At 42.0% G+C, this 15,027-nt stretch overlaps 1 protein-coding gene across 1 annotated transcript in view; it reads right to left on the minus strand.

Moving 5' to 3' along the window:
- The window catches only part of XYLT1 (xylosyltransferase 1), a 398,924-nt gene that overhangs the window by 138,446 nt on the left and 245,451 nt on the right, over positions 1 to 15,027 (minus strand). Inside the window, exon 4 of the mRNA XM_073647654.1 lies at positions 13,729 to 13,931. Coding sequence (XP_073503755.1) covers positions 13,729 to 13,931 — 203 coding nt within the window. The remainder of the gene's footprint in view (positions 1 to 13,728; positions 13,932 to 15,027) is intronic.

Raw genomic sequence — 15,027 nt, forward strand, 5'->3', positions numbered from 1 at the left:
TGGCTGGAAATTCCCAGTTAGCCAATTTCTGTCTGAGACTGGTTATATCGGTGGCCAGTGATTGACTCGTTGGGTATTTCCAACCATTTCTGATGTACTGAGGCAAAACCAGGAAATGAGACTAGCGGGAACTAGGTAAGTGCTAGATGGGGACCTCTGGGGAACCAGTGAGGATATCATTTTTAACCAGTTGGAACCCTTCTAGAGAAAAAAATTACCAACTAGACAGCCCCTTTAACATCATGGAATACTGGCTTGGAAACACTGACCAATGGGCCATAGGTTATGTGACATGCAGAAGTAGTGCAGTTGCTTCAAAAGCATCTAGCAACTGTTACAAATAACACAAGCACAGGAGACAGGAAGTGTTGTGCTTCAGAAGCATCCAGCAACTAGAGGGGTTAACACAGTCACAGGAGACAGGGAGTGTTTTAGCAGAGCCCCAGGGGGATTGTGGGGAACTTGTTATTGTAGTCTGGCTGAAGCTGAAGAGAAAGGTGTGTGTGTTATCTGGATTTGACAGAAGGCAATTGAACAGGATTAAGATCAAGAGATAAACTAAACACAGGTCAGATAAACTCCCTGAACTAACAGTGCAGAGTATTATTGGGCAGGAAGATAAGGACTGGAAGGAATTGTGTCACATGGATCATCTCCCTCATCAAACCCTCCCCCCCCGCCATCTCCATGCAGGATAAAGAATACTGTGTACTATTGTGTCCTTGTGAAGGAAAAGCCTGTGGTTGTGTATGCATAGAAGTGTGCTGCTAAGAGATCTAATCTATTGTATTGTTACTGGAGCTGGTTGCTCAAGAAAATTAGACTATACTGTAATGAAGATTGTTGCTGTAACATCCCTGAATTGCACTGGCTGTGCTTCAGATTAAATTCCACTGTTAAACTGTTTAAAAAGACTCTCGTCAGATGTGTCTGGTCAGCAATTGAATCTATCATGTGCTTGAGAGAAGCTGCAGCCTATGGTTGCCCTGAGTAACGGTTCCCCCAGGATTCCAAAGAATTCATGAAACCCGTCTAGCTCCTATCTGAACCTAGCGGCGTGCGTGTAACAGTTAGAAACACAAAAAATACATATGATCAGACATACTTTTTACTAAAAAATAATCAGATCTGACTTACATAAGACACTAATATTGATTTCACTTTACTACAAAATTTGACTTTTCTATTCTATCCTTTAACACAACACATTTCTAAAATGTCCTAATCTCTTCTCTTTCGACAGGCTGTCCCATTTCGTACCCCAGCTTTTCTTCATAGACCCCAGTTGACCATGCGTTTGGCTTTGTAAACGATGGACAGCACTCAATAGTACTCAAGATGGTGGAGGTCACATCATTGACCACTGCAACCACTTCTTGGATTTCACTTCTCAGGTAGGTTGAGGAGATCTTGGTGCTTGGACAAGTGTCGGCCTTGTTTTCCTTATCCCGTACAACCCATAAGGTCATTCCTATACAAACAGCAGCATTCTCTATGAACGGGCTGGAGAGGCGCTGCACAGAACATCCCTAACACAATGCTAAAATGCCGAGACTGATCCAAACAGTGGAAACACAACCACACAATCATAGGATATAAAAATAGTGGTTGACCTACTTTCTATTATTTATATGCTCCATTTCAGGCAGCAAATCCGACGTGAGGAGCCAAGGTATCAGTAGACAATAGATCTGTTCATCCATGTGAATCTATCTTTCGTTACCCGTTAGCGTGTGTTTTCATGTTTCATTAATTAGCCACAGCCGTTAACATGTGAGAATTACAGTATTGCAGATCTACAAGTTGCAAGGGTCTCATGTAGAACATCTGGGAGAGATTACATGTGTATTCGCTCAGGCGGGCTGAATGGATGTCAGTGCAGTGGTAATCACCAGTGTGTGCTTAAAGGACGTAGTGCGGGATTATCAGCAGTTTAGATGGTGCTGCCTTACATGATGCTGCTCAATTAAATGGTGGAGCAAGCCTTAAAAAAACAATTATGCAAATAGGAAAAATGCATATCTTATAAGTATAAGTATATCTTATAAGTAAAGGATTATATATAAAACTATCTGGACAAGAGTATTGGGACACATCACTTAATCACTGAATTCAGCTGTTTCATTCAGTCCCATTGCCACAGGTGTAGAAAATCTTGCCCCATGCCATCTGACATGTGTGAAACAATGGGTTGTCATAAAGAGCTCGCCGATACCAGCGCGGTCCCATAATAGGACATCACCGGTGTCAGGTCATGAAATTTCTTCCTTCCGAAAAATTTCAACACCACTTGTGAGTGGTCATTTTGAAAAATTGAAAGCGCAGAAGAGCAACCAAGAAAAGTTACAGAGTGGGATCACCAAGTGCTGAGGAGTAGGGATAAGTGGACCCGTGGAAGTTCAGATTGTGGTACCCAACCGAACTTTAGTTCAAAGTTCAGTTCAGGTACCAGAAATGTACCCGAACTTGAACATGAACCCTATTGACATCAACGGAGACCCCAATTTTGAAGTTGGAAAAAAAACTCTCTGTTACTCCTCCAGGCCTTCACACAAATGGTCTTCTGGATGAATGGGAAAAAAATCCAACATACACCTCCAAAATCTCATAGAAAATCTTCTCAGAAGAATGGAAGTTGTTGTATCAATGGCTATGTATGTAGACATACTGTATATGTATATATATATATATATATACAGTATATATATATATATATGTATATATATAGGTATGTCAAAAGATGTCTTGCTCTTCTGATCTTCCAGACTCAGTCTATTGGGACAGCTTTAAGTATATGAAGTGCTCTAGGCAACACCTTAAGACAGTGACTACAGAGAAGAGTGTCATACTGTGTCACAGCTTTCTATACTCTGCACAGATTGCTCAGTATACAAACGTTATCTCCACCGCCTGTGGTGTAAGCTTTAGTCACAGCAGCTCATGCCTTAAGCAAGGAAAATCCAACATGGCGGAAAATATCAAACTAGTTTCCTTCAGTATCAATGAATTCTATAGAATTAATGTTACACAGTCAGCTCAAAGGATCCAAGAGTCGACTGTTCTCAAACTGGATATGGTACGATCTTTCTTGAATTTGGTCAGTGAACTACTTTGTTCAAAGTTCAGTTCAGGTACCAGAAATGTACCCGAACTTGAACCTGAACCCTATTGAAATCAACGGGAACCCAAACTTTGGTGCTAGAAAAAAAGCTTCTCTCCCTCTCCTTCCGACTTCACCCGGAACTTCCGAGAGAAATCCATGTTCGTAGTTCAGGACCGGAGCAGAGGGCATAAAAGTCACCAACGCTCCGCTGACTCCAAAACTGCAGAGTCCAAATCTCCCCTGGCATTAACATCAGGCTACTGACAATAATTGATCCAAAACTATCATTAACTATTCAATTAATTAAGGTCTAGCATCTTAGGGTGGGTTCATGTCACGTAAGGTGTGTGAAAGACTAACTGCAACACAAAGGGAAGGGGGAAAGGGAGCCCAGACTCTAGGGAAAGGGGGAAGTGGAAACCTACTAAGCTGATCTGATATCACCCTGTCTTCACTAACGTCCCTATATTGGTTCCTCACCAATTGCCACATGCGAACCTAAACCCTGTATTTCCTTAGAGCTTGGTCCTGGGTCGGGAAAGGGGGATAAACACTGGTCGATCCCCACTAACAACTAAAGATAACAAGGGAGACAAACACGGGGGGAAAGTAGCTTAGCTTTAGCCGACTTCAGAGAGATAACTCCAAGAGTCCTCCTAGCATTACAGAGGAAGATAGCAGTCTGAGAGCTCCAAGCATTCACAAGGAAACATATGAGTGTCACCAGCACCTTCCTGCTGCAAAGTGAAACTATTTAAACACCCAGGCCAGGATGTCAATTAGCAGGAAGGAGGTAGCCGCTGGGTCCTAGAGTGAAACAGCTAAAAAGGTGTTTAATGTGAAACGAAGAGATCTTCTGCAACCAACTGCAGGGCGACTGTCTGTCACGTCTGACACACCTGTGACAGTTCAAATGCTAAGATCTCATGAATTCAGATCTCCACCCACAATAAGTGCTGAGATATATAATTATAGGAAGGTTTTGGACCCTTTAAGAAAAAGATGAAAGCGTTAGTGGATGGGCACAGATTGGTTAATTTCTGGTAAGTTTTGGATGGTAAGAACATTGTTCTTTCTATATGGGTACAGTGGAAGGGTTCAGTAATATGAGCACCAGCAGAGTATTTCCCTACTGATAAGCTAGTCAATGTTGGGCCTTCTGGAGAGGGATTGTCCAAACAGGACATATCTTACAAAGATGGAGTTTACCATTGTAATTATTCATTAGGACTTTTAATTTCCATGCCCCATTACAATGTGACGCGGATGCACACCACTGCTCCATGTACTGTCTATGCAGCATTCAACTATCTCCAGAAGTCCCATAGACATGGCATGGAGTGGTGGCTACCGCTTGCTTTCAACAGGGCACTTCAGAGCCCAATACTAAGGTTGAAAAAATGTTAACCATTTAGAAAAAAGATGGAAGACAAGCTATAATGAAGGTGGTCACTATCAATTCCCACACTGACTTTTGATGGTTGGGTAGGTTCAGTTAGTCATTAAAGAGGACCTGTCACCAGGTCATAAGTGGCCAATTTTTGCTCTTATTTCTTTACCGCTGTTGCCCTGGTATTTTTTTTTATGGTTCCAGAGATATAGATCTTTCTATTTGTTAATAAATCTTATGGCCCCCTTACCAAGTGGGGCGTTGGTCACAGGATCCTTGGGGGCGTGTCTTTAAGCTGCTCTGCATTATTACCATGTGAGCCCCTCCACCTTTGTAAAACCATAAAAGAAGGCTCGTATCTCTGGAACCATATGGCAAGTTTTAAAAAAAGAAAAACTAAGACACTCAGGGGAGCGTGCAGGGTTAAAATAAATGCAAAACCTGTCTACTGTTGACTTGGTGATAGGTCCTCTTTCACTGGTGGCCTTGTAGATATGGGTTATCTAAATAGGACAATCCCATTAATACAGTTGTGCTCAAAAGTTTACATACCCCGGCAGAATTTTTCCTTTCTTGGCCTTGTTTCAGAGAATATGAATGATAACAAAAAAAAACTTTTTCTCCACTCATGGTTATTGGTTTAGTGAAGCCATTTATTGTCAAATTACTGTGTTTTCTCTTTTTAAATCTTAATGACAATCAAAAACATCCAAATGACCCGGATCAAAAGTTATACCCCGGTGATTTTGGCCTGATAACATCGTCAGAATTTGACACAAATGGGTTTGAATGGCTACTAAAGGTAACATCCTCACCTGTGACCTGTTTGCTTGTAGTCAATGTGTGTGCATAAAAGCTGAGTGAGTTTCTGGGATCCAGACAGACTCTAGCATCTTTCATCCAGCCACTGACGTTTCAGGATTGTGAATCATGGGGAAAGCAAAAGAATTGTCAACGGATCTACGGTAAAAGGCAGTTGAACTGTATAACACAGGAAAGGGATACAAAAAGATATCCAAGGAATTGATAATGCCAGTCAGCAGCGTTCAAACTGTGATTAACAAATGGAAAATCAGGGGCTCTGTAAAAACCAAACCACGGTCAGGTAGACCAACAAAAATTTCGGCCACAACTGCTAGGAAAATTGTTCAGGATGCAAAGAAAAACCCACAAATAACATCAGCTGAAATTCAGGACTCTGAAAACTAGCAGTGTGGCTGTTTCAAGATGCACAATAGGGAGGCACTTGAAGAAAAATTGGATGCATGGTCGAGTCGCCAGAAGAAAGCCATTACTGTGCAAATGCCACAAAGTATATCGCCTACAATACGCCAAACAGCACAGAGATAAGCCTCAAAACTTCTGGAACAAGGTAATTTGGAGTGATGAGACCAAAATCTAACTTTTAGGCCACAACCATAAACATTACATTTGGAGAGAGGGCAACAAGACTTATGATGAAAGGAACACCATTCCTACAGTAAAGCACGGAGGTGGATCGCTGATGTTTTGGGGATGTGTGAGCTACAAAGGCACAGGAAACTTGGTAAAAGTTGAAGGAAAGATGAATGCAGCATGTAATCAGCAAATACTGGACGTAAATTTGCACTCATCAGCCTGGAAGCTGCGCATGGGACATACTTGGACGTTCCAACATGACAACGATCCAAAACACAAGGCAAAGTCGACCTGTCATTGGCTACAGCAGAACAAAGTGAAGGTTCTGGAACTCTTTTTTATTATAAAAAGTACAAAACACAGATACAAAACACAAATACAAACATTATACAAGAAAAAACCCCAGCTAGAGATAGCCCCAGTCCGAAATTTCCAGAGTTCAACAAAATAATACATGACACAGAAATGTCCTCGCTCTCCAGGAGACCCCCCAGCAAGGGAAGACCTTAACGTACCTCTTTACGAGACCTCACCCGATGGCGCACAAAGCCCCCAACATCCGCCCACATTCATACCCGCACATTCACACCTAACCCCCTAAAAAAAAAGAAAACTAAAAACTGGCCCATCGCCCAAAAAAGAGATAGGCCACCTGGCCAAAACTTAACTCTTTTTTTTTTTTCCCCACAACCAACACCCAAGGAAGTGAAGGTTCTGGAGTGGCCATCTCAGTCTCCTGTCCTCAATATCATTGAGCCACTCTGGGGAGATCTCAAGTGCGCAGTTCATGCTAGACAGCCCAGGAATTTACAGGAACTGGAGACTTTTGCCTAGAAGAATGGGCAGCTTTACCATCTGAGAAAATAAAGAACCTCATCCACAACTACCACAAAAGACTTCAAGCTGTCATTGGTGTTAGAGGGGGCAATACACGGTATTAAGAACAGGGGTATGTTAACTTTTGATCAGGGTCATTTGGATGTTTTTGGTTGTCATTAAGATTTAAAAAGAGAAAACACAGCAGTCTGACAATAAATGGCTTCACCCAACCAATAACCATGAGTGGAGAAAAAGTTTTTGTTATCATTCATATTCACTGAAACAACAAGGCCAAGAAAGGAAAAATTCTGCCGGGGTATGTAAACTTTTGAGCACAACTGTAGAGTTCACCATTATAATTAGCCACTAGGGAGTCTCATTGACTCCTTTAAGGGGTTTGCCCACTAAATACGTTTATTACCATATCCACAGGTAAGTTGATACATGTATAATCTATGGGGGTCTGACTGCTGGGATCACCACACATCCAGAGAGTGGGGTTCCTAGAATCCCCTGTGTGAATGGAGCAATACTCAACCACCATTGTGGGCTGCTTGCTGTAGTTTTCATAAAATCACGGTTTTATCAGCATGAGATTATCATTATAGGACTATATGGCCTGCTGCCATGTAGTCCAACCCCGCCCCCACGACTGATTGGCAGCTATGCACAGTGAACACAGAAAGCTGCCAATCAGTGGTGTGGGCGCGGTTTTACAGAGCTCAGCATTCAGAGAACTGCTAGATCTGCAGCAGATACGACAGTTTTGATTAAAACTGCAGCAAGCAGCCCAGAAAGCGATACATCACTGGAATCAGGATCTCTGCCCCTACATCATGCTGCTCTCACATGAGATAAAAAAAAGTAGTGACAGATTACCATACTGGTGATCATAAGACATAGCTCACCATGTTTTGCTGCCTTACATTAAAATTTATTTGAATCCATTTGCCAAAATATTTGGATTGGGAGTTAAAACATTATTCTTGTGGTTGACGTTTCCCATGCAGCTTAGCTTAAAATTAAAAGTCTGCTCTTACCAAATCATGACAATAATTAGAAACTCAAAAAGAACTAAGACTACAATTTTAACCTCAGTCTTTTATGTACTGGAAAATAATAAAAACCGCTAAGCCCCTCAAGCACATAGGGTCTGACAGAAGAGAAATCTCATTGATTTATGATGATGAGTAATGGATGGTTGGGTATGGCTGTCACTTCCCCTACATCAAGGAGGACGTCATCTCCAGTTATTTTCACATGAGGAGATTTCAAGGGGCATCCATTGTTTAACGAAAACTCGTACAACTTTCTTCTATACTTTGCCATTGGAATTCTCACAAGTTTCAAGGTTTCTGCTTTCTGCCCATAAACAGTGTAAGAGGTCCGCCGGACAAGTCCCTGAGGGGAGATAGTGTCGCTGAGGTTGGCAGCTTCAGTGATGTGAAACCGAGAAGGCATGCTCCAGCACACATAGTGCTGAGAGGGATAATAGGGCGTATCAGGGTCGGTTTTTTCGAGCAGTCATAAGAGATGGGGGGGATTGGCTGCTCACATATCCCCACCCAAGGGCATGTGTATAAAATGGAGACCAAGTGTCTCATTCAGTGTCTGTGGCTGGAGGTGTGGAGACCTCCAGAGTGTTTGAGGGTATAAAGACACTGACCGTGACCGTGTGAACCCGAAATATTGGATGGACTGTTTACTTTCTGCTTTGTTACACTGTGCAGGACAAGGTTTTCTTTTGTTTATTTCTGGAAGTGCGGTTTGTGCAGCATAATAAACCTGCCTGGGACATTTTAAAGAGACAGTGTCCCATGTCTACCTCTCACGCAGCTAAGTGAGTACCGAACCCTACAACAGCTTCAATGTCTTTTACATTTGGATGCCCAAAACTGAACAGGCCTAATCCTTCTCAGAGCTGAGGGTTTGCACCAATAAATATATAAATATAATCTAGGCTAAACTCAAGAGCAGCTCATATTGTATCATAATATATACTATAAATACGCAGGTATACCATATACTATGATACAATACAAGCTATAGTATATATGCAGTACTGTTTTAGGCAGGTGCGGAAAAAATGCTGCAAAAATAGAAATGTTAAAAGTTTTTTTTTATCAATTAAAGGGAGTCTGTCAGCAGGTTTATGCTAAGCAATCCAAGAGCAGCAGAATGTAGGGGCAGAGACCCTGATTCCAGTGAGGTGTCAATTACTAGAGTTCTTGGTGAAGTGCTGATAGAATCACTGTTTTCTCTGCTGTAGATCTAGCAGTGATCAGATGCAGAGCCCTATAAAACCCTGCCCACACCCCTGATTGGCAGCTTCCTGTGTACAGTGTCAGCAAGCAGCCAATCAGTGGTGGGGGAGGGGTTATACACATTAGCCTGACTGGCCTTAACATGAGACCTAGTCCAGCAGTGATAATCTCTTGCTGATAAAACACTGATTGTATTGAATATTGATTAATAATTGATACATCGCTGGAATCAGGGTCTGTGGCTCTATATTATGCTGTTCTCAGATTAAATAGCAAAAACCTGTTGACACTCTCCCTTTAACAAAATGCAAAAGTGAATGAACTAAAGAGAAATCTAAGTTAAATAAATATTTAGTAGGACAATCTGCCTAAGATATTGCATGGTCTATCTATCTATCTATCTATCTATCTATCTATCTATCTATCTATCTATCTATCTATCTATCTATCTATCCATCTATCTATATACACCGCTCAAAAAAATAAAGGGAACACTTAAACAACAGAATATAACTCCAAGTAAATCAAACTTCTGTGAAATCAAATTGTCCACTTAGGAAGCAACACCGATTGACAATCAATTTCACATGCTGCTGTGCAAATGGAATAGACAATAGATGGAAATTATTGGCAATTATCAAGACACCCTCAATAAAGGAGGGGACCACAGACCACATCTCAGTACCAATGCTTTCTGGCTGATGTTTTGGTCAATTTTGAATGTTGGTTGTGCTTTCACACTCGTGGTAGCATGAGAATAGACTCTACAACCCACAGAAGTTGCTCAGGTAGTGCAGCTCATCCAGGATGGCACATCAATGTGAGCTGTGGCAAGAAGGTTTGCTGTGTCTGTCAGCGTAGTGTCCAGAGGCTGGAGGCGCTACCAGGAGACAGGCCAGTACACCAGGAGATGTGGAGGGGGCCATAAGAAGGCAACAACCCAGCAGCAGGACCGCTACCTCCACCTTTGAGCAAGGAGGAACAGGAGGAGCATTGCCAGAGCCCTGCAAAATGACCTCCAGCAGGCCACAAATATGCATGTGTCTGCACAAACGGTTAGAAACCAAATCCATGAGGGTGGTATGAGGGCCCAACATCCACAGATGGGGGTTGTGCTCACAGCCCAACAATGTGCAGGACGCTTGGCATTTGCCACAGGACACCAGGATTGGCAAAGTCACCACTGGCGCCCTGTGCTCTTCACAGATGAAAGCAGGTTCACACTGAGCACATGTGACAGACGTGACAGAGTCTGGAGACGCCGTGGAGAGCGATCTGCTGCCTGCAACATCCTTCAGCATGACCAGTTTGGCAGTGGGTCAGTAATGGTGTGGGGTGGCATTTCTTTGGAGGGCCGCCAGAGGTAGCCTGACTGCCATTAAGTACCGAGATGAGATCCTCAGACCCCTTGTGAGGCCATATGCAGGTGCGGTTGGCCCTGGGTTCCTCCTAATGCAGGACAATGCCAGACCTCATGTGGCTGGAGTGTGTCAGCAGTTCCTGCAAGATGAAGGCATTGAAGCTATGGACTGGCCCGCCCGTTCCCCAGACCTGAATCCGATTGAGCACATCTGGGACATCATGTCTCGCTCCATTGACTAACGTCACGTTGCACCACAGACTGTCCAGGAGTTGGCGGATGCTTTAGTCCAGGTCTGGGAGGAGATCCCACAGAAGACCATCCGCAACCTCATCAGGCGCATGCCCAGGCATTGTAGGGAGGTCATACGGGCACGTGGAGGCCACACACAATACTGAGCCTCATTTTGACTTGTTTTAAGGACATTACATCAAAGTTGGATCAGCCTGTAGTGTGTTTTTCCACTTTAAGTGTGGGGGTGACTCCAAATCCAGCCCTCCACTGGTTAATAAATTTGATTTCCATTGATGATTTTTGTGTGATTTTGTTGTCAGCACATTCAACTTTGTACAGAACAAAGTATTCAATGAGAATATTTCATTCATTCAGATCTAGGATGTGTTATTTGAGTGTTCCCTTTATTTTTTTGAGCAGTGTATATACAGTATATGTATATATACATACAATATACAGTACAGACCAAAAGTTTGGACACATCTTCTGATTTCAAGATTTTTTTGTATTTTCATGACTATGAAAATTGTACATTCACACTGAAGGCATCAAAACTATGAATTAACACATGTGGAATTATATACTTAACAAAAAAGTGTGAAACAGCTGAAAATATGTCTTATATTCTAGGTTCTTCAAAGTAGCCACCTTTTGCTTTGATGACTGCTTTGCACACTCTTGGCATTCTCTTGATGAGCTTCAAGAGGTAGTCACTGGAAATGGTTTTCACTTCACAGGTGTGCCCTGTCAGGTTTAATAAGTGGGATTTCTTGCCTTATAAACGGGGTTGGGACCATCAGTTGTGTTGTGCAGAAGTCTAGTGGATACACAGCTGATAGTCCTACTGAATAGACTGTTAGAATTTGTATTATGGCAAGAAAAAAGCAGCTAAGTAAAGAAAAATGAGTGGCCCTCATTACTTTAAGAAATGAAGGTCAGTCAGTGCGAAAAATTGGGAAAACTTTGAAAGTGTCCTAAGTGCAGTTGCAAAAACCATCAAGCGCTACAAAGAAACTTGCTCACATGAGGACCGCCCAGGAAAGGAAGACCAAGAGTCGCCTCTGCTTCTGAGGATAAGTTTATCCGAGTCACCAGCCTCAGAAATCACAGGTTAACAGCAGCTCAGATTAGAGACCAGGTCAATGCCACACAGAGTTCTAGCAGCAGACACATCTCTTCAACAACTGTTAAGAGGAGACTTTGTGCAGCAGGCCTTCATGGTAAAATAGCTGCTAGGAAACCACTGCTAAGGACAGGCAACAAGCAGAAGAGACTTGTTTGGGCTAAAGAACACAAGGAATGGACATTAGACCAGTGGAAATCTGTGCTTTGGTCTGATGAGTCCAAATTTGAGATCTTTGCTTCCAACCACCGTGTCTTTGTGCGACGCAGAAAAGGTGAACGGATGGACTCTACATGCCTGGTTCCCACCGTGAAGCATGGAGGAGGAGGTGTGATGGTGTGGGGGTGCTTTGCTGGTGACACTGTTCGGGATTTATTCAAAATTGAAAGCATACTGAACCAGCATGGCTACCACAGCATCTTGCAGCGGAATGCTATTCCATCCGGTTTGCATTTAGTTGGACCATCATTTATTTTTCAACAGGACAATGACCCCAAACACACCTCCAGGCTGTGTAAGGGCTATTTGACCAAGAAGAAGAGTGATGGGGTGCTACGCCAGATGACCTGGCCTCCACAGTCACCAGACCTGAACCCAATCGAGATGGTTTGGGGTGAGCTGGACCGCAGAGTGAAGGCAAAAGGGCCAACAAGTGCTAAGCATCTCTGGGAACTCCTTCAAGATTGTTGGAAGACCATTTCTGATGACTACCTCTTGAAGCTCATCAAGGGAATGCCAAGAGTGTGCAAAGCAGTCATCAAAGCAAAAGGTAGCTACTTTGAAGAACCTAGAATATAAGACATATTTTCAGTTGTTTCACACTTTTTTGTTAAGTATATAATTCCACATGTGTTAATTCATAGTTTTGATGCCTTCAGTGTGAATGTACAATTTTCAAAGTTATGAAAATACAGAAAAATCTTTAAATGAGAAGGTGTGTCCAAACTTTTGGTCTGTACTGTGTATATATATATATATATATATATATATATATATATATATATATATATATATATATATATACTGCACATCTATTAAAAATCTCTACATTTCCAATTGTAAACAATGAGAACTTTATTGTTTTATTAGCCCAATGCAATGTTTTAGTTCTTATGATTTGGGCTTTTTTCATGCTTTGGTCTTCCTTTAGTTTTTATGGACTTATCAAGTAAGTAGTTGAAACTTGGATCATGAGACTTGCACCCATATCTAGTAGGACATAGTGCTTCTTTGGTTTTCTATTTATTTATGTAAATATCTATATCTATCTATCTCTAAATATATATAGATTAATCCATATGGGCAGAAGCCTCAGGATCCAGGTTATAAATCATAAAAAATAAAGGAAGGTCAAGGCTTAAAAAAACACAGAACTATATGAATTGAAAAGTTGAATTGGGCCAGTGAAGTCCTAAATAATGAAAAATGTTAACATGTAATATATTTCACAGTGGACTCCAATATGAGTTCTTAAACAAAAGATCGTAAATTGGAAAACCAGGAATAACAATAAAGTGCAAATAGGGTTTTATCCGAGTAACACTGGGGAGACCAAAGGCAATGGTATTTACCTGGAATGGTTGTGTATCCACAACCACTAAAAGGCTCCCGGCTGCTGCAGACCCACAGCTTGGAAAACAAGTAAATGGAATGATAGGGTTAATTCTGCGCTGCCGGTATGAAAAGACATGAGAGGAGAACGATATCCAGGAATGCAGTTTATTGGTCAACGCGTTTCGAAGTTACAAACGTCTCCATCAGGACAAACCACAGACTGAAGAAGTTTAGAACTTCGGAACACGTTGACCAATAAACCGCATTCCTGGATATCGTTCTCCTCTCTTGTCTTTTCATACCGGCAGCGCAGAATTAACCCTATCATTCCATTTACTTGTTAAACAAACGTTTGTAGCTCCATAGTATAGTCAATCATTGTGCCGTAATGTGCAGCAGAAAATCCGCTGTGTTTTGCACCATGGGAACTTAGCCTTTGACTGATTTCTATAAAGTGATATATAGCAAAATGAAAGAGTGTACCTGACTGGATAATCAGCAGCACTCAGATTGATGAAAAAGTCCCATGACCAGTCTGACATGTCCAGTAGATCCCTCATGCTTTGCAGGTACGTGGATAACAGACTTGCCCCTCCCCATATTGTAGACATTCTCCACGATGTGACGCGGACATTGGGATACTGACTGGCAAACTGGATTACTTGTCTGTGTAGATAATTGGATCTCTGTACCAGAAAGAAAGGGGGAAAATAATGTTGAGTTATGTGACCAGTATCATATAATTGTGATATACATTAATTTCTATGAAGGGAGGCGCCTAAAAATACAGGACGATTGTGCAACAAAATCACTCCAATGTGTGCAATGCCGGGTGTTACTGGAAGTATGGTTATTTTGTTTGGGGGAGGGATATTCTGGCTGTAAGGCTTTATCAAGAGTCCACAAGAAAGAACTTTTGGATCAGGAGTCAGGGGTTTCAACTGCTGGGTTCCCCACTGATAACCAGAAAAGGTCATTTCTAGCCCCATTAAAATGGAGCAGCATTCAATCTCTATGGGACTGCCAGAGCGGTGCACTCGACTTTCTCCGGCAGTCTCATAGGGAATGAATTGAGAGGTGGTCGTGCAAGTGCACTGCCACTCTGTTTTAACGAGGATAAATGTGTCCTGTTCTGATGAACGGTGAGAGACTCAGTGGTTAAAGCCTGTCCACCCTCCTCTCACATTATAAAATGTAACCCAAAATCCTATAGAAAGGACATAAGTTAATACTCCTTTAAATGTTTTGAATTTGGGATGTAAATGTTGATCGATATAAGCAATTTCAACTGGATACTTAAAGGGGTGATCTATTATTCAAAATGGTCCGACAACTCAATCATGCCTTAAAAGGACATGATGATCGGCATAGATGGGGGGTTGTTTCTCTGTTTGGACCTTTGCCTTTTGCATACTTAGAAGAGTCTCACCCCAAGTCCAATCAAGTAGCACCCACATGCTGCATAGAATAGACCCTCCCATTTTTGAAAGGATTAGATTTAACCCATAGCTTTTCACCCCAAAACAACCTTACATTGGCCAGGACTTCATCCAAAAAATTAAGACAGTCCCAAAAAGCTCAGGACTCTGCATTTTCTACGTCTTTGAGGCTCTACAAAAAGAGCTGTACTGACAACTACAAGACCAAGATGATAAAGAATAGATAGACAAGACGGCAGAGGTGGATTTTCCCTTAGGATAGTCTCTTTGTTAATGTTATGTATGTGTTTATAGGCCGCAAATACTTATTAGAAAAACTCCATTGGTCTGTGGTGAGTGACAA

The sequence above is a fragment of the Phyllobates terribilis genome, unplaced genomic scaffold (assembly GCF_046119375.1).
Source record: "Phyllobates terribilis strain yellow unplaced genomic scaffold, ASM4611937v1 Scaffold_9__5_contigs__length_417890890, whole genome shotgun sequence".
Lineage (NCBI taxonomy): Eukaryota > Metazoa > Chordata > Amphibia > Anura > Dendrobatidae > Phyllobates > Phyllobates terribilis.